At 35.5% G+C, this 20,492-nt stretch overlaps 1 protein-coding gene across 1 annotated transcript in view; it reads left to right on the top strand.

The window, feature by feature from the left end:
* Positions 1-20,492, top strand: part of PPFIA1 (PPFI scaffold protein A1) — a 54,286-nt gene that overhangs the window by 22,524 nt on the left and 11,270 nt on the right. The window contains exons 7-22 of the mRNA XM_029086935.1: positions 192-413; positions 1,209-1,355; positions 2,347-2,481; positions 3,590-3,673; positions 4,241-4,372; positions 4,589-4,651; positions 5,952-6,031; positions 6,291-6,423; positions 7,073-7,296; positions 7,686-7,920; positions 10,877-10,906; positions 11,707-11,858; positions 12,631-12,803; positions 13,589-13,682; positions 20,012-20,093; positions 20,221-20,421. Coding sequence (XP_028942768.1) covers positions 192-413; positions 1,209-1,355; positions 2,347-2,481; positions 3,590-3,673; positions 4,241-4,372; positions 4,589-4,651; positions 5,952-6,031; positions 6,291-6,423; positions 7,073-7,296; positions 7,686-7,920; positions 10,877-10,906; positions 11,707-11,858; positions 12,631-12,803; positions 13,589-13,682; positions 20,012-20,093; positions 20,221-20,421 — 2,187 coding nt within the window. The remainder of the gene's footprint in view (positions 1-191; positions 414-1,208; positions 1,356-2,346; positions 2,482-3,589; positions 3,674-4,240; positions 4,373-4,588; positions 4,652-5,951; positions 6,032-6,290; positions 6,424-7,072; positions 7,297-7,685; positions 7,921-10,876; positions 10,907-11,706; positions 11,859-12,630; positions 12,804-13,588; positions 13,683-20,011; positions 20,094-20,220; positions 20,422-20,492) is intronic.

Genomic DNA, 20,492 nt, shown 5'->3' with positions numbered 1-20,492 from the left:
TGTTTTAATTTTAAACTATAATAAAATATTTTGGTGATTTAATTAAAAAGTCTTGGTTACCACAATTTCCAATTTTGCTGTCTATTCAATAATAAAATTATCTAGGGGGAGGGGTGTTTACAGGTAAGTAACAGTTTGCTTTTCAAATTTGTCTAACATGCAAATACATTTATTTTTTCCCTGTTTAATAGCGATCCTCTGATGGTTCTTTATGCCATGATGAAAACCTTGCTAAAGTGATTGAACTCCAAGACATCATAGATAAGCAAAACAAAGAGCAGACGCAAATGAAAGAACGTCTTACTGCTTTGTCTAGCAGAGTAACAGAGCTGGAGGAAGATCTTGACACAGCTAGAAAAGACTTAATAAAATCTGAAGAAATGAATACAAAGTTACAGAGAGATGTACGAGAGGTGAGGAATAAACTATCAAAATCTGGGTAGTCACAAATGCCATTGCTTTATAAAATTCCAGTGTCATCAGTGCTCAGTTAGACCTTTATACTTTTGAATGTCTTTGGTTTGATAGGTGAGAAAAAAATTGTTTCGAGCATAATGGTGCTTTTTTTTTTCTTTTTAAAGACTAGTTACTTAAGAAAATTTGTCTTCAAAATTAATCTATGAGTAACTATGTATTTCACTGATATATTAAATTACAGATTTAGCATTGTGAACTTTAACAGGTTCTTGAAAAGATGCTTGGTCTTGTCATAAATGCTAAACTTACTCATGAAGTTTAATTTTTTTTATTTTCAAAGATGTACGTGGTTGAGGAATCACTTTCAGTGGTGTGATTGACAATTCCTGTTACTGATCAATCACTAATCTCCAAAATCCTATGTATTACTGTGTACTGTATCCTTATTAAATAGAAAGGGAGCTTAGTTAAATCCAAGAACACTCTCTAACTGTCCCCAGGAAGTAAAGATTTCCTGTGTTTGTGCCACTGGAAGGTAAGGAGCAGATCTGTGGTGTACTATAATGAAGGCAAGTCTTTTTAAGCATTCACTTTTTTTAAAAAAAAAGTCATTGAACTTGTAAGCCCAAATGAGACTATTATTTCCAATTTATTTTTTTTTTCTGAGATAAATAACAGATTATATCTGGTTTTTATTTTATTTTTATTTTTATTTTTGGGTTTTTTGGTTTTCCCTCCAGTTTGATCACTAAATAATTATCCCTTCTATTCTAAATTCTGTCCTTGCATAGACTATGGCCCAAAAGGAAGACATGGAAGAGAGAATTACAACTCTTGAGAAACGCTACCTCGCTGCACAACGTGAAGCTACATCCGTGCATGACCTCAATGATAAACTTGAAAATGAAATTGCCACTAAAGACTCCATGCATCGACAGGTTGTACTTTGAAATAGGATAAAGTACATTTTGCTCAGTGTAAAACTAATAGAGAGAATTAATGTTCATACTGTACTGAAGCACTTTGCTTTTAGGAAGGTAAATATCATCTGCAATGCGCTATTGTTAGCGATTGCTTTTCAGTAACTGGAGGAGTGCACTGTACAGAGTTTTACGCTGGAGATGAAGATGAGACAGTTTACTGGGAAGAAGAAATGTTTTTGAGTATTTATGGACTTGATCATGGTGCAGCAGGGCTGTTGTCCTTACTAATTGTCCCTATTTAAGTTGTTATATATGTATCCCAGCATCTTTAGTTTCACGTGTGAGAATTACTCATCATTCTAAGCTAAAATCTAATCTACTCATCATCATCATTCTAAGCTAAAACAGTTTAAAATTTGTGTAGTATGTAGTGATTTTTATAGCCTGTAACAGAAGTAAATGTTGCCTTACTGCGGGAGGAAATTTGACATATGCTTGACATGAAGTAATCCAACTTTAGAAACCAGAAGTGGTTGTTTAGCCAGTCACTTTCTAACTAGAGGCAGGCAACTCTTAGTCAACGAGAGAAGTCCATTTTAGTATAATTCTTAAGAAAATCTTTACACACTTTAAATAAAAATGAATTTTGTGATAATATGCGTAGGGTTGTTTAAAATATGAAGGATTTGTCCTTGATATAACTTAGTCTTAGCACAGCCTTGACATAGAAAATTTGCAATTTGTTCTATACTACTTCCCATACCATAACTATATTTATTTGGTGATATAGTTGCTTTCAAAATACATTAAATTGTCTGCAGAAAAAAATTTGTAGAGATAAAAGTTCTTTCATGTGATGAAGAGGAGGATGCCACACCTTTGGTTACGAAACCAGTTTTGAACAATTTGTTCTCCATACGTCTCTAGTAAAGGCAGTACTTACCTTCCTCTTTGATGAAAATTAATTACCATTTTAACACCAAACACTGATCATAATCCTGTGTAGAGTGAAGATAAGAACAGGCAATTGCAAGAGCGACTGGAACTAGCTGAGCAGAAGCTGCAGCAGACACTGAGAAAAGCTGAAACTTTGCCGGAGGTGGAAGCTGAGCTGGCACAGAGAGTTGCAGCACTTTCAAAGGTGAGTCAGCTGGACAGTGTCCTCAGGACTCTCTGCTCTGTTGGTGTCTTGCTGCATGAAATCTGTTCTTAAGTGTTGTTTTTGTTACACTGTGCTTCTTTTTTTCCTCTAACTAGTTCAGAAAGTGTTTCTTCTTGTTTTCCTTTCATTGCTCTGAACATGCTCTGATTTAGTGGGTTTTTTAGTTGTTTGGGGGTTTTTTGGAGTCTTTTTTTTTAAGTTTCTGCTCCTTGGAACTTGAGCAGGTTTTCTATTAACTCTGTTACATTATGAAATTGTCTCTGAATTGTTATTTTGTTGCTTTTTATTAAAATTCATTCAATAATAGGCAAAAAGTCTTCTAAAACAAGAACTATTTCTGAAGGGGAAACTCAAATTTCTTCCACTGTTAACCAAGTGAGGAATGTGGGGAGAGAAGTAATGGTGCTCAATAAGATTTTTAAAAGGCTGCAAATGGAATAATGAAGTCTGAAGAATTATATGTAGTAGCTATAAATGAGCCTTTTCAAGTGTGTGTGTTTTCTTTTCAAGTCTCAGTTTCATTTCTTTCCCTGTTATCTTTCCTGTCCCTAACTGGCTCTGTAGTCTGACCTTTTGTCTCCTGGGAACTCTGCTGCTAAAGATGCTAAAGTATTGGAACTTACCACCAAGCTTAGGAAGGTAGAATTTGTATATTAGTCCTTGTTTCTGCTTGCTGCTTTCTGCTTTGTCATGATTACTAACAAAGGGTCATATTGTCGAGGCTAGTGAGGAAAAGCTGTCAATGCATTTAGTTTTGATTTATTTATTTATTTTTTTAATTCTTATGGACTTGAATGAACTTCTGCTGTTGCAAGCTCATTTGCAAATAGTGGTTGATTCATGGTACTTAGGGGTGAGAGGCTTCATCATTTTGTTACTTACCATGTGAACTCTTAACTAGGTTCTTTCAGTGACAAAAAGGCATCTGTTCTGCATTGTGTATTACCATAAATGGCAGTTGTGCAAAGCATGTTAAGATACATTATTGTGCTTCAATGTTTCTATGCTTTTGAAATGTTGGGGTTTGTTTTTTTGTTTGTTTTTTTTTAAAAAAAAAGAAATTCTAATTTTGTTTTCAAATTGACAGGCTGAGGAAAGACATGGCAATATAGAAGAACGACTGAGACAGATGGAAGCACAGCTAGAAGAAAAGAATCAAGAACTGCAAAGGGTACCGTACCTATTTTTGGCAAAGATACAAAGCTGAAAGAAAGGCTCTAATCCCTTTCATGGCTGTCTACCATTCAGCAAAGCTGTTCTTATTTCTCATCTCTAAAATTAAACCAGAATTTAGGCTGGCTGGTAGTTCAGAGACTTGAGCCACTGTAGGAAGACTAACCTTAAATCACGAGACAAAGCTGGAAGTCTCCAAAGTTTGAAATGTGTTTGGAAATACCTAATTGCTAGTCATACTTTCTGATGAGGAGGCAGATCAAAAACTTGCTGAATTAAATGACTGTGGAAAATTGGTTCCTAGGTTATAAATAGTGGAGTTGGTTCTGAATGCTGTTTTTTCTTGAAGTGTGAGCTCAGATTTTCAAGCTTTTGATCTTGGAACAGTTATTGAAGTGTCCCTTACAGAGTCATGGAGGTGCACACAGTATTCCTTATTCCTTTGGAAAATACTTCTGTTAAAGAAATGCATTTGAAATAAAGCAAGCTTATTGTTTTTACAACCTGAAAATTGTTACAGACACTGTAAATTTTAAGTTATTTCAGTAGCTTTTATGTATCTTAGGCTAGACAGCGAGAGAAGATGAATGAAGAGCATAATAAACGTTTGTCAGAAACTGTTGATAAGCTTCTGTCTGAATCTAATGAAAGGCTTCAGCTTCATCTCAAGGAAAGAATGGCTGCCTTGGAAGATAAGGTAATAAGTCACATTCCAGCAATATACATTAATTAGATGTTCAAAATTTTGCAGTGATTGTGTATTTTGCAATTGAAATGATGTAAGCAATGAAGTATCTGTAACTTAAGATGCATCTGTATAGTACTGACTGAATTTTTTTTAGAATTAATATTGATTATGGTGTAAGCATTGAAAGCTTTTATAAATAACAATTTGTGATAAATTTTATTTTAGAATTCACTTATTCGAGAAATTGAAAATGCAAAAAAACAGATAGAGGAACTTCAGCATGAAAAGGTATAGTACACACTTCTGAAGTATTATATTTGAAGGTAATTGCTGTATTGCTGCATAGCAGGACCAGATTTGAATTACCCTATAAAACTTAACATTACCTGGTCTGTTTAAAAGTATGGGGCTCTTACTACTCATTTCATGGTATTGTGTGCCTCAGTTTTTTGTGATGATTTTAGAGGTAATACAGAGGTTTTTTTTACCCAAAGACTTAACACATTTCTGAATATGTTAAGTGGCTGGATATATCAGCAATTTGCAAGTTTGAAGATTGCATAGAGTTTTTATACTGTTACCCGTATGATCTTGAGCGGTAAAAAGAAAAGAGAAATACTTCTAATGTTGGATATTTTCCAGTAATTTTTTTCTTAAAGCATTGGGTATTGTCAACTGCTTGTTTGACTGATAAAAAATTTTTAAAGTTTTAAACACTGGGGGGCAGGGAGAGAAATATTTATTAGACTTGGCTGCTCCTTTGCATAGCAGCTGTCTTGTGTTTTACTTGTCCAGGAACTGACAAGTTCCCTTCTGGAATAGTAGTGGTGGGGTCTTTTCATTTCTTTGCATCCTTAAGCAGTGGCAGTTTGATTTTGTGGTCACACTATCTGTTCTGAAATAATACTTGTTATTGCTTATTAAATCACAGGTGTACTCCATCTCCCCAAATCATTCTAGTAAGTAGCTAGGCCAAACTGTAGAGGTTGTGCTTCTGTAATAAAATGAAGAACGCATTCAGAATATTTTGCAGAATGTGCTTTGAATTTTTGTATGTGTAGGCCAGCAGTTTTCACACAAGGCACAGATGTTCATCATCAGCCACTTTTTATTAGTCTTTCATTGTTTCCTCATTCATTGGATTTCTCTGTTGTTAAATTCTGAGTTTCTAGAGCATGTAAAAATGTCCGAGTTAAAAGTGAATGCATTTAGAACCTTTTGTGCACAGAGCTTGAAAAATCTTCTTGTTTCTTATTAAATATTATCACTTGATTATAGTAAAGTTAGTAAGATATGAATTTTATTTAGTAGCTGTTCTAAAAATATACATTGTCATTACCTAGAGTCACAGTGCAGAGAGGAACAGTATTATTCTTGGATGCCCTTTTGTGATGGTGCTGTGTTGTGTGTAGCAAAAATCATTTTTATGTTTTACGTCGTTGAAGGGTATGTTTTAAAATCTGTTATTTCTGAATTCCGTAGAAATGATATCAAAAAACTAAATGTTAGTTTATCAGTATTTGATGCCCATTGTTTTTTGGTTTGTTTAAAGCCTATTGTTATGTATCTTATCTATTTATTTTTACAGGATCAACTTGTATTAAATGTTGAAGCATTAAGGGCTGAAAATGACCAAGTGAGACTCAGAGCCACATCACTTCATCATAGGTACCAGCACTTAATTGTAGTTCTTTTTTTTTCTAATATATTTAAAGTCACTTTGCTAAATGTAATTTTATCTATTATAACTGAAAATACTTTATTTTTAGCTATACAACATATTGTTTATAGAGCATATAAAGCAATTTTTATACTGTTTTTAAAAAATTGGCACTGGTGGGACAATAGGAATCATTTGGGTGGGATTTTTGGTTTGTTTCCTCCTTCCCCTTCCTTCATAAGGATGAAATGTTTCTTCCTTTTCTAGCCGGCCAGATTTCAGATACCCCATGTCATCTCCATCTGTGGCTGACAGTCATACAGACTCCTATGGCACCTCATCAGTGTTAAGGCGTCCCCAGAAAGGACGTTTGGCAGCTCTCAGAGATGAACCTTCAAAGGTAATAGAACTCTGAAACTAAAACAAAAATAAAACTTTGGCAACAAATTAAGTTAGGTGAGGCTAATCTATCGCAAGGAGGTTTTAGAACAGGGGTATGTAGCAAGAAACTGCTGTATATACCCTGTTTTATTAACTAATGCACAGCTACTACTCTTCTTAATTCTTAACAAATAGTTGCAAAATGAGTCTAATTTGTATTAAGTATGATAAGCCTGTAAAATATAATTTCAAACAGCCCTATTTTTGTGTCTATATACTAATCTCTCATGTTACTGTTCTGCAAGCAGTTTTAAGTCCCTTTCAGGACACGTAAGTTCTCATTACATAAAGCTGATTCCAAAATTCTCATTGGATGTGATGTCAAAATTCTACTGTAATTTAGAGTGTATATAGCCAAGATATGTGACATTTTAATTTATTCAATGGGGCTGTCCATTTTAAATTTCACTTAACTATAAGATGCAGAGTTTTCTATGTTACAGCTTGCTTTTTTTTACATTTCTCTAAACATTGCTGTCTTGATGGATGCATTCAACCTATAAGTGGGTTTTATAAAATTATTTTAAACTTCTTGAAGACCACTAGAAATGTCATGTTTTTCCCATTTGAGTTTGGATTTTTTTTTTTTTTTTAATTAATTCTCTTAGGTTCAAACTCTGAATGAGCAGGACTGGGAGCGAGCCCAGCAAGCAAGTGTATTGGCAAATGTGGCACAAGCATTTGAAAGTGATGTTGATGTGTCTGATGTTGAGGATGATAGGGAGACTATATTCAATTCAGTTGATCTGCTGTCACCAAGTGGTCAGGCTGATGCTCAGACTTTGGCCATGATGCTTCAAGAACAGTTGGATGCAATCAACAAAGAGATTAGGTATGGTCTGTCTGCTGTTAAGGCTTTGACAAAAATGGATTTCTATGACACTAGAAATCTTTTTCATGTGGTTACTTGGAAAATATGATTGCTCATATTGTTTCCTGGGGGGTGTTGACAGAAGTAACTAGTTTGCTTAAGCCTAAGTAATCTTTGCTGGTTCTTTGTCTTCAATCCCATTTATGGAAGAGATTGTGTATTACTAGTTTGACAGAAACTAGTGGTAATAGCAGTAGTGTTTACCACTTTTTTCAGATTGAATTAGAAGATTCTTTAGTGTAGCTGTTTTGTCTGCCAAGTGCTGCTCCTTTCTAATGCCTGAGTCAGCCTTTCTGTGTGTGTGGTACTTGTTTGAATGTCATGTTCCTTTGAAACTTTTTTTCTTTTAGACTTATACAAGAAGAAAAGGAAAACACAGAGCAGCGTGCAGAGGAGATTGAAAGCAGAGTGGGTAGTGGGAGTTTGGATGCCCATGGCCGATTCAGGTCCATGAGCTCCATTCCTCCTCCCTATGCAAGTGGTTCACTTGCTGGTTCGTCCCCACCTGGCAGCGGTCGCTCCACCCCAAGGCGGATTCCACATAGTCCAGCTCGGGAAGTGGACAGACTAGGTATCATGACACTGGTAAGTATCCATTAACTTTAATTTTTCAGAAGAGTGTTCCTTTTCTCTAGGAAATGGGTTGTTTGATTTTCCTCTTCCTCTCCTTCTTACTCAGCTGTATTTTTCCTTTCTCTAGGTTTTTCTACTGCTTCCTTTCAACTTCTATAAAAAGTGTAAGATACAGTCATAATGATTAGGAAAAACGTTCAGAACTCAAGTCTATTATTTGGTCAACATCTCATGCCTAAGTATTCTGTCTGTTGTTATGGTCTTTCTTCTGACTCCCTTTCCTAGAAGAAATAATGTTTTCTATTCAACCCCTGGTACAGCAACCAGTTTCTCCCTCTGCTTTAAACTTTATTTTTAGCAGTCCACTATTCCATTAAATACTCAGCTAAAAAGTGATTTGTATATATTGCATTCATCTTCAAGATTGGGGAGTTATCACAGCTGTTTTAATGAATGCTAGTATCTTCTTTTAGCCTATTAAGGCTGGCAGGTAAAAGAAGTATCTGTTAGACCAGTAGATGATGAAGTAGTAGTTTGGGCTTAGCAGTTGAGTGCATAGAAAAAGATGAATCAATTCTTTTGACATTCATATGACTGCTTAGAAAAATTAATCCTTCTAGGAGCTACTTTATGCGCGTAAACCTATTTTTAAAAACAAGATACAAATTTTCCACTTTTTTGTTTTTACATAAGTGGTGAGCAAACCTTACAGTTTCTCATATTTGGAATATTTCTCACTAAGGAGCATCTTTGATACAGGTATTTATTTGCAAACACTCTCTAGGAAAACTCCTTCCCTAACTTATCTGTAGATACATTACTTTGTCTCCAGATTTGCATATGCATTTGGAAACTACTTCCTAGTTGTACATGCAACACCATACTTAATATATTTTATTGTCTTGGATTACTGCACTTTATCATACCTATTCTATACCAGTCAGTAGACAAGGAATGCTGTCCATCACAGTAAGAGCAGATGGACTGTAAATGACTGACTTGGCTCATTTAAGTCTCTTATAGGAGCATTTAAAAACAAGTATTTTGAGTAACTCCTTTTGCTGTCTTTTTAAAATGCATCTGTACATATACCAAAATGTCTGTTTTTTTTATTAAAAAGGAGGATTTTTGCCTTTCTTGCATTAAAAAAAAATAAAAAAATCATTATACTAGCTCTAGCTGTATATCCAGGGTCAAGCACACTTACAGAAACTAAAAAACCTCAAAATGTAGAGGGCTTTATTGTCTATCTTTTCACAGTAATAAATCACAGAATACAATATACAAATTTAAGTAGCTATCTTCATGAAAACTGGATTAGAAGAATGTATGTTAAAACTTAATGTAACTGAACAAAAGTAAATTAGTTAAGTTCACTTTAGATTGTAAGAATTGTAACTCAAAGGTACTTGATCCATTGTTTGAGGTTGTATTTGTCTGATGTTTTCGTACCTGGCAACTGATTTGTGAAAACTCTTGTAAAAACATGAAAACAAGAAGCTGTGCTTCTAGAATTAAAGAACAAGAACCTTCTAGAAATTTTTGGAACAGCTATTATGAATTATCAGACTGAAGGAGTTCTTGTGGGGTTTTTTTGGATGCTTTAATGGAAAGTTGCATTATTTTATGACCATGATGGCAACCTCAGCTTAATGCTAACTGCACTAGTGGTGTTAGGCAGTTCACTTAGCTGAAAACTCCTCATGATAAAAATTAATTAAAAAGCATCAACATTATAAATTATGAAACCTACAGCTCTCTCAAACAGTTCTTGTGGACAGTTTTCATTCCATATGCTACACTTTTTAATTTTTATGGGCTACCAGATTTAATAGATGAAACATCCAACAAGGGTAAAATGAGTCTGCTGTACTTTGTCTAAGAACTTGAGGAGACACTAGATGATCTTTAAAGATCCCTTCAAACCCAAACCCTTCAATGATTCTATGATCTTATGATGTATTAACATAGTACTCTGGTACTGGTTTTGAACAAAACCTTACATATTAATGCTGCACAGTTTTGCATGTATTCTAAATAAAAAATGATTAGAAGTTCATTTGTGGGAGGGTAACAACACGCAGCTCCTCTGTCAAACTTCAAAGGGGACTGATTTATATTTGTTTTCAACCTTTTGAAATAATTTGTTGCCAAATGCAATGATAACTATTAAACAAATTATCTAAATTAAACTTTTGTCAGCATCGGTCTGAATACCTTGATAACTTACGTAACTCAAGGTTGCTACCTTGCTCTGTGCACTGACAGAGGTGAGAGGTACCTAGGAAGTGAGTTACAGTGGCTTCTGGAGTAGATGGAGGAGGATAAAATAAAACCAGTGATAGACTCTTCCTCAAACATTCCAGCACTTTAAACTTAATAAGAAGAACAGAATGCTGTTAGTGTACAGAAATCAGCTATTGTTGCCACTCTGTCCTTCACAGGCTGCTTTTTAGGAAACAACTGCAGAAGTCGCTAAGGTGTGAGAAGGGGCAATGCTAAGCCTGCTATGGCTACCATGTAGGTTATATAGTTCAAGGCAAGTCCTTGATATACGACTGGAAATCCTCTCACTTTTTAAAAGCAACACTTGTTTGTACAAGTGTACAAACAAGTACAACACATGTACTTCACCTTTTTTTTTTTTGCTGAAGATAACACACGTTTTCTGTGCTAGTTTGCCTGTGGCACCAGTACATTGAAATATCTACAGTACTTTTGTAGATAACCAACTATAATTCTCGATTATTTTTTTTTATCTTCCTTTTCCCCTCTTCAGGGGAAAATATTTAAATATTCTGTGATTTGAAGAGTACTTCATATTCTGTCTCTTTCTCTGTGCCATTGCTGTAATTGCTATTTCTATTATCCCTAATGTGTTTTGTCTGTAGTAGTTGTTTCAGTCTGTGCTACAGTTTACAATAAATACAGCTTTTTCAAATTTCTTTTCTTTGCACGCATCTAACAGCCTAGTGATTTAAGGAAACACCGTAGAAAGGTAAAAATCTTTAGTTTCTAATTTACTGGTGTGCTCCTTCATCTCCTTCCCTGTCTCCAAACTCATTAGTAGATAACAGGAACATAAAGCATTTGCAGGCTGACTCTAGAAAGAAGCAAGATCATATGCTCTTTGATATTAAATGTAAAATGGTTTATCATCTTAATGTAAATGTGGTTTTGTTTTGTGTGTCTCTCTTGTTCAGCTTTTTTTTTGCTGGTGATGGGGACTGTTGTGTTGCTTTCTGTTTGTAACCTCTATTTTGCAATCTTCATTAAACTGTTTAATTTTAAAGATCTGTTAGTGCACACACAAGTCAGTCATACTTTCTGTTGCTCAGAGTTTGAGATAAGCCATACCCACAGGTATGTAGAAGCTGACTTCATAGAATTGGTCATCTTGCTAATGATTGTCTAAACACCTAACAGTGAGAATCAAGATGCCTTCTTTTCACAGGCATCTTTGGTTTTGTCTTTGCACTTGCTTAAACTGAAGTCAGGTATATTAGTCTTATGGTGCTGAAGACATTACTTTAGTTCTTAGCTCTATGAATGAATAAAAGATGAGTGCTACTGGCTCATTTCACTAGCTAAGACTGGAATTTAGTAGTTTGTCACTGAAGGTAACAGAAAATCCAGAAGGAAGTCAAACAAAAAATAGGCAACTGCAGAATGGTAAGGGCAGGAGTAATCCTTTAACACTGAAATGATTGACTTTTCCCTTTCAGTATTTTGTGTAGCATTGATATTGCGTTCATGTTTTGGCATTTCCAACTCAAGTTTTCATTCATTTTCCATTAGTCTCCAGCTTCTAGAGAAGAGGTACGAGATGATAAAACCACCATAAAATGTGAGACATCACCCCCTTCTTCACCTCGATCTTTGCGTTTGGACAGAGTCCAAAAAGGAGCCTTGCATACAGTGAGCCACGAAGATATCAGGGACATTAGAAAGTAAGTAGTTCTGAGCAGAACCTACTGGTAACTTGGTATTTCAGATCATTAGAATAAAATCCTAAAACTGCAAAGCTGTTTACTTGTAGGACTTCAGTCTAGATATTGAAGTGTTTCTTAAATGTAGAGTATGAACACATAAATGGGTGACTATGGTATATAAACAACAAGAATACAGATTTTGTTAATGATCAGAAATGGTTTTATGTGAAGAATCCTTCTGGTACTCGAGATCTGCATTAAGTTTGCTTCGTGTTTAGGAAATGAAAGATGTACAATTCCAATCTTCTTTCATAGGTTGGTAATTTATCTGTGAATTTAGAAATAATTTGCAAAATTGCCATCATTTTGATTGGCAGACATTCTTTTCAAAGTGCCTAAGTATCTCGGATGGATTCTACTCAAGTATTTCAAACTTCCTTCTCTTTCTTAATTTGTCAGGAACTTATGTTGTCAGCTTTGGCTTCTCTGAATTGCATTTCAAATACATTTATTTCTTAAAGTAAGAATGGACTTGTAGTTCTATGCTATAATATATAATTATTATATCCCTTCCTTTCTTGTATGATTTAGTTTCCCATTGTTTTTTCTATTTAATGACATGTATTTTAGTAGATACATTTGTTGTCGTGACTCATTAAAAGCTGAAATTAGATGTCATCAGTGAATTACTGAGTTTAACTTGCACAGGAACCTGAACTTCTCTCACTGTTATGCTAGTGAATGTTATACCTGTGCTCCTTTATGACTCCTTTTTTTTTTTTTGGTAAAGTTCCACAGGCTCACAAGATGGGCAAACAAGTAATCCCAGTAGCAGCAATAGTAGCCAAGATTCCCTTCATAAAGCCCCCAAAAAGAAGGGGATCAAATCCTCTATTGGCCGCTTGTTTGGCAAGAAAGAAAAGGGACGACCTGGACAAACAAGCAAGGACACGTTAGGACAAGGTTGGTTTGCCTTTTTTTTTTTTTTCCTTCACAGTAATAGAGAGTGAAAAGCTGAATTTTTTAATGTATGTGTCACTATGTGTGTATTTGACTGATTATTTTGATGCTGACATACAACATTTTTTGGAACTAGTGACACTGAATCTTCTGGTAGGTCCTTTTGTGAGCTTAGAATGCCAGTTCAGCTGTTGCTGGGAGGTATTGCTGTCTCTTAGTCTCATGTAACCAGCTTATTGAACCATTACGGCTTGTTTTGTGAAGCAAAAATTGAAACTATATCTCAGAAGTGTGAGAGGCTTTTGTTAGTATTGACACCAGCAGTCATGTCTTCACTTTGGACCCAAAGGAACTCCCTTGAAACCAATGCAGCCGGCTTAATAAATGCTGTGGTTACCTTTCTCTCTTGCATAATTCTTTGCATAAAGCAATACTCTTGATGTTGATGCCAACCATAAGTTGATATGGGTACACTGAGAATTCATCTCACAGGTGGTTGAAACGTGAGGTTCTCTGTGTGACTCCAGCTGGTTTTACACAGCACCTATTTAGGTCCATACCAGTCTGGTTTTACTACTTTTATACACCATTTTGATGAGTATGTATCTGTCTGGAAAATGGAGTGATAGATGGGCCTGGAGGTTTGGCTTTGTACATTTCTGATCAGTAATATTACAAAGGATTAAATACATTTGTTTGGGAAAGCAGTAGTGGCTTTTGAGTTATAACTGGCCAAAACTGAGAAGATAACAAGACTGAGTTTTGTTTTGGTTTGTTTTTTTTTGTAGTTGGCATGGCAGAAGCAGATAGTTCCTCTCAGGATGCATTAGGTCTCAGCAAGCTTGGAGGTCAGGCAGAAAAAAACAGGAAAATGCAGAAAAAGTAAGTTATTGAATATTTTTAATCCTCTGTTGTTAAGATATTGCTTTGCTTAAATATGTTTTGTTTTCTTTTTTTGTTTTGTTATTGGGTATTTCTGCCTAGTATGGTGCTATGGCTGTAAGCCTCTGTAGAACCTTTTTTTTACTGTTTTTTTCCAGAGCACTAATAGTAGCATAGGTCATGGTAAGTTTGAAACTAATTTCAGTGCTGAAAGCTTATTGTTGAAATGCTGTAATAAACAAACTTGAAGATAAAAGTGGACTTTTATCAAATCCTCCCTTAAGTTTGTTATATTTAATACTTGCTTTGGATTTAATTCATTTGGAAGATTTCACAAAGTTGTCTTTGGCTGTTACTTGCTCCAGAGTGTGAAAGAGTTGACAGAGTGAAAGCATGAGATGTTCTGTACAGACATCCTTACATCTGCATTTGCTGGTCCCTTTCTAGCAGGTGACTCTGAAAGTCTTTCCTTTTGTGTTGCAGTTGCTAACTGCTGCTGTTGTCACTGATTTTGTTTTTTACTTCTGTTTAAGCTTGCCTTGACATTTTCTCTCATATATTTTAGTGACCAAAATTGTTTTTCCTTGTACCATATACCCCTGATTTCCTTTTTTTTTTTTTAATAAATTGTGACTATTTACATATTTTATGGCGCTTTTTAGATATGCAATTACCTTTTCCTAGTCATGAGAATTTTTTCAGTGTGTGTCCAAGAAAATCTTTAGTTTAACGTTCACCTTTTGAGTTTCTATTGCATGCTTTGTTGTTCCCAGACTTGGAAGAAATGAAGCAAAGGCTATAATCATAGGTAAAAAGTAGATACTGCTGACAGTAGAAATCTTGACTTGATGCTTATATGGTAATACAGGAAACACTCAAATTTATGTAAGTAGGGTCAGGCATTCTTTACATTTTTCCACCCAAAGCTGAGCCTTATACCTTGCACTTTTGTTGCTTCTGTTCTGTTCAGCTGTCTGTGTCAAAAAAGTTGACCAAGGTCAGACATGTCTTGCTTTTTTACTTGCCTTCTGAAGACAGAATAGTGAATGTTTAAAAGAAAGCACGCTAATTTTCTCTTTGTGAGAGAGATTTCTTGCAGTACCTAAGCTCTATTAACAAATAAGAATAATGCCTGGTGGCTGCTAATGAAAACCAGCAGTGTATTGCTTTGAAAAGTCAGAATGGAATGTGGTTTTGTTTATATAACAGAATACTCAGCTGTTTTTTTTCAGATTGTTACACTGAAGGCAATCGTATGTTATTATGATCTGGTATTTTCCCTTTTCTACAGAGCTTTAAAGTCATACCACATCTTGGTTGAATAAATAGTTTTAGTCTGGTCATATCTAAATAGTGGTGGGGCCTGTTCTTTGAACAATACAGATCTTTCTCAATACCAGCAACAAATTTCATTCTAGAGTAAAACAATCTATACTATCTTGCTTTAATAAATGCAGTTGCAGATAAATCATGACTTTTCTCTGTAAACATTCTGCCTTTCAAAAATTTCCTGGTATTACTTGAAGTATACCTCATGGCTGCATGTTGTTGATTGCTTAAAATGCAAGTGTATGTATTAGTCAAATGAAAACTTTTACTCTGAAACTGCCTTGCCTAGCTATTAAATATGAGCACGTGCTTATTCACAGGAAGATATCTATGGTTCAGATATTTCAGTGAAAGCGTGTGTGAAAAAGGCTGTGTTAATGAAGATATATACCATCATGTTTAGTTTTATTACTCATACTGCTGAGAGAAGCAGCAGGGCCCTTTGAACTTCCATGAGAAGCAAATGTTATAATTTAAAAAATCCCAGCAAGGTACTTTAATCCTGACAGCTATTCTGAATATAGGAAGCAATATTATCACAAAGTGTCAGAGATTCCTTGCTACCTTCTGGAGATGCTCATTACCAAAAAGAAAAACTGGTAAAGCTGCTCTGAGTTACTTTTCACTTTGATATTGGAGGAGGGTGGGGTTAAAACAAATTCTTAAGGCTAGCTATTCACTTCTAAAATCCTGTATTCAACAAAAAGAATTCCAGTTACCTGAATGCTTGGAACAATGACAGCTATTTCTATATATAGTTGTCTCTAATCCCTGGTTGCTTGCTTATCTTTCCGATTTCTGCACGCACACACACACACAAACAGGCCGAGGACAGTATTCAGTGTCTTTACTAACAAAAACTTATTTATGGTTATAGAATTAAATTACAGTATACATTATTTATCTGGTTTTGCCTACCTTTGAGTTCAGTTTAATCCTAGTTTTATATTTTTTCTTCATTGTTTTATTTTCCTTTTGTTTACCATTTGATGTGGTAGTGCAAGATCAGGGTAAGTTTATGTTTATTTTATTAGGATTGTTGTTAAATTATAATAAATCCCATTCTGATTTTTTTAGCAATATATTAAAGTGTCTTAACTTAAAAAAAAATAAATCTGACAGGAGGTACTACATTAAAAAGAATTTATTGTGGAAAATGTGTTGCTGAACTAAGTCCAGGGTCATTTAGTTCAGTGTGAACGCTAGTTCAATGTCTTGTCTTAATTTTGCATGGTGTGGATTTTTACAATGGAAATATTAAACCCTACTTAGATGGAATTATTCTTGTAATTTGAGTTTGGAAAGTCGTTTAGCAATAGTAAATACTTGTGGCAATTAATTTCCAAGGTAGAAGTGTTTCTGTAAAACACTTGCTCTTTGCTTACTAAATTTGAGTTGTTTCTAGTGTTCATACTGTTCATCACCTTTCTGAGCTGTCCTATTGACAGTGTTTGCCACAACTGTATTTGTGCAACACCACAAATTTAATACTGTATTAATCAAAAAGGAAGGCAACCCTAAATTTAAGATAACTCTCCTTAAGAAGTTATACACAAGAAGTTTTACTACATACCTGAAATCACTATATAGTAAGGATGTTAACTTTTCAATGCTTTAGTCTATTTTCATCTCATGTTTTACCGCTGTTGCCTTTCAGTTTTTACACCTTGCAGCTCTGTTGTTTCCATCAGTATCAGTCTCTTCACCACCTTCCCTACAGTGTTTTCTCCACTCTGATTCTTCCAAATCAGTTACCTTCAGTTACATCCAAGAAATCTGGAATACAGCATTCTCCTTTGGCTGCAAGTTCTGGATTTATCCGTTCTCATGCTGCCTTAATCCGGTGACAAAATGGTGTTGCTCCAGGCGGCTTTATTTTCCTTGTGAGGTTCACGTATACTTGCCTGCCAAGAGCCATTATAAATCCAAGTACTTCAGATGGTCTTTAAAGGGCCTTGTGTGTTCACTACCACAGCAAGCACCTGCAGTTTTGACATCATTTCTCATCCCATGTGACCACAATTTCTTTGTTCTCCACAGCTGATGTTAGATGCCTTTTGAATGTGTCTAACAACAAGTGTTCCCCTCTTGCAGCAGCACATTTGGTCTCCCATTCCAAGTGATTTTCAGCCAACTTTTTGCTAAATCTGTAGCCCTCTATCCTTTGGTTTTGTCACCTAAGATATATACCAGTAGCCAGCTACATCTTTGACGTCCTTTTGTCCTTCACAGTGCCAGTTTTATACCATCTATTAACACTGCCGACACTACTGCAATATTTTTTTTTCCTTACAAAGATAGGAGGCTGGATTTTGCACTTCTTAAATGGTATAATGGGATGGCCTGTGAAACTAAAGTGGTGTGTCAGTTGTGATCTTTACATAATCTGATCACGTGTTGCTGGAATGCAGTGAGTTTCTTGGTGAAGTTGGAAGGGAACTGTTGGAAAACTGAAGTTCCACATTATAGGAAAAAAACCATTGATGCATCATTTGCAGATAAAACAGCAGCTACCTTTGAATTCTTCCCTTGAGATGTTCTGTGCTTGTGCTGTCTTGAGTTTTCAGTTTAATGATTTCCTGGGCAAGCAAGTTTCTATCTCCTCTTGCATATGGACAAATTCCACAATTAATTTTCTAGTTTGTGGATGTGTTCCTCTTTGGATCCATTGAATAATTTCTGCACAAAGTTCTCATAAACGTTTTTGGTTTCTATTTCTACATGTTTGTCTCCATCACCTAACACTTCCTTCCAGCCACACAATTGTTTTCTGCAATACAATACCACCATGAGTTTAAAGTTTGCATCATAACCTCTCCTTACGCTTTTGATACATTCCCTGTACTGCTCATCTCCAGATGATTTGCTGTTTCATGGTGAAACTGAAGTACACGGGGAGACTTATAAAACCTGAAGAAATTATACTGCAATTCTCTGAATCACATACAATACCCCAAGCAGCATTATAAGCTGGGGGGAGGCAGTGATTACATACTCTCGTGGGGTCATTCTAGTCAAACTGGAGGCTTCTTTAGGCATGTCTGTACTCTTTCATCATTAGTGGGTCTCCTTCACAGCACGGTCATGTTCCCACAACCACCAGAAAGGAAGACAAAACCACCAATTTTAGACTTAAACTACTTAGAAAAAGCATTGTATTCCTTTCTGGCAAATACAGTATTAAGCATTTTATTCTGTTCACACCAAGCAGTATTTTATAATATATTATTAATTTGTTTTTCTCTTTTTTTTTTTAATCTTTAAACAACAAAGTGAAGGAAAACTGTGTTCAGGGCTAGTGATTTGTGGGATTAACATAATGTGTTTTGTGGTAGCAGGAAAATAGCTGATCCTTTATTCCTGGTTCAGAATATATATCTTTTTAAAGTGTACAAATATGTTTTAACTTTTATGGTCTTCTTTTCTGTTAATGAAGTCTGTTATTAGTTATTGAGCTGCTAACTGCCATTTCCACCTTAATTGTTGGGTCTTAAAACGGGTACATTAGCAGGGTTATTTGTAACCACTTATCTGTCAGTTCTTTCCTTCCTCCTCTTTTTTTCATTCCTGGGTAGTACATTTAATTAGGATAAAGTTATTGGGAGGTTCTTCTAGAGAAACAGGAATTTATTGACATGCAGGTGGAGAAGTACTCTGTTGATAAAACAGTTGCTAGTATATTTATTACTTCATTGATTATTTTTTTTAATAATTAATTATCTTACCAATATAACACGAGGATCCTAGGTATGCTGGCATGTCTCAAAGAGCTGAATACAGCATATCTGTTCTGCACTAGTAGCAAAGAAAGCTACTAGTCTGTCAGTAACTAACCCCTTTTCAAGATGATGTGTGGTAGGTTTTTTAAATATCTGTAGCTTTTAAGTGTTTTATCTTAGATGTATTCAACAATACAGTTCTGAAGGCGAGGAGATCTTGTTTGTTTTAAATTGAGAGAAGGTTATAAATATGTAATGTAGGGTCATGAATTTGTAGTATTGCTGCTTATCTTAATTCTACACTTGCAGGCATGAATAAAAAGCATAAAACAGTAAAAAGCTGTCCAATTAGGTGAAGTTGTTTTTTCTAAACTTTAGAGGAGAATGAGTGAAGACTTAACTATGTACAACTAGCTTTCAAAGGCAGCTTAAATATGCTTTTTTCAGGCTTTATCCCTTTTTTCAGACAGACGTATCCAAGCAACATTGCACGCTTATATGTGCAACACTAGTTTTTGTCTCTTGGTTTATCAAACATTTTTGGCAGCTATTTATAGGGATCTTGTGAGCTTCTATTGTTTCTGTAAGCTGAATTGTCAAAATTAAACTTCAGTCTCTTCTGTTTCAGAGTAACAAAGGAAATGGTGTCATCATAGGAGATGAAAGCTGAGTTTCAGTACACAGCCTTTCAGAATATAATTGCCAAAGCGTGGCTTTCCGAATATAATGGTTGTCTGAAGCTGTGCCTGAAATTGCTGTTGCCGACTGAAATTCACCAATTAAATGGCTATTGTCTCAATTTCCAGCCTCCACAGCCTGATGGACAGTGCTGTTCCAGTGGCATGGATATCTGATGTACTCGTACATTTCTACAGGTTTCAAATCTGCATGTTGAGGGAAAATGACTACTTTGGTTCAGTCTAATTTGCTGAACAGAAAATTGCAACATTTGAGAATCTGACTGACAGAGAAGTCTGACATCTCCACTTTGTGTTGGCAGTGTTGGTTAGAGTGTCAGTAGCAGTTTCAGGCACAAATTTCTGAAAGGCAAGATCCAGTGTCTCTGCCACTCTGAAATGTCTTATCCAGTTCAGCTTGTGTCCCTGTGTAGTCCTTGTACGTGTGCTGTGGCTGCTTCAGTGGGTATATCATGTAAGGCTGAGAAAGGAAAAAAGCTAAATATTGGAAAAAAAAGTAGTAAATTGAATGCAGTGTTTAAATTGTAACATCTAGTTAGAACTAGTTTCTCTCTGTTGTTAATAACTATTTCTGTAATTGTAGGCATGAGTTGCTAGAGGAAGCCAGAAGACAAGGTTTGCCTTTTGCACAGTGGGATGGACCTACTGTGGTTGTGTGGTTGGAGGTAAGTGGTCCCTCCAAAATAAATAAATAAAACAACCCCCCCTCAGTGCACAGACTTCTAAAGAATTTAAGGGTTTGGAGCCAGGAATGTTTTCCAGATCCTGCTTACTTCCTTTTTTGTGTTTCAGCTGTGGGTTGGGATGCCAGCCTGGTATGTGGCTGCTTGCCGAGCAAATGTGAAAAGCGGTGCTATCATGTCAGCCTTGTCTGACACAGAAATACAGCGTGAAATTGGAATTAGTAATCCTCTGCACAGACTGAAGCTCAGGCTGGCCATTCAAGAAATCATGTCACTAACAAGTCCATCTGCCCCTCCCACCTCAAGGACGGTAAGAAAAGTGTTCCAGTGTTAACCAGCTTTTAGAACCATTAGAATTTCCAAAAATTCTACTGTAAACAT

This window comes from Antrostomus carolinensis, unplaced genomic scaffold, assembly GCF_000700745.2.
Source record: "Antrostomus carolinensis isolate BGI_N321 unplaced genomic scaffold, ASM70074v2 scaffold6529, whole genome shotgun sequence".
Classification (NCBI taxonomy): Eukaryota; Metazoa; Chordata; class Aves; order Caprimulgiformes; family Caprimulgidae; genus Antrostomus; species Antrostomus carolinensis.
Note: the sequence above shows the minus strand (reverse complement) of the source record. Positions and strands in the feature narration are given on the sequence as shown.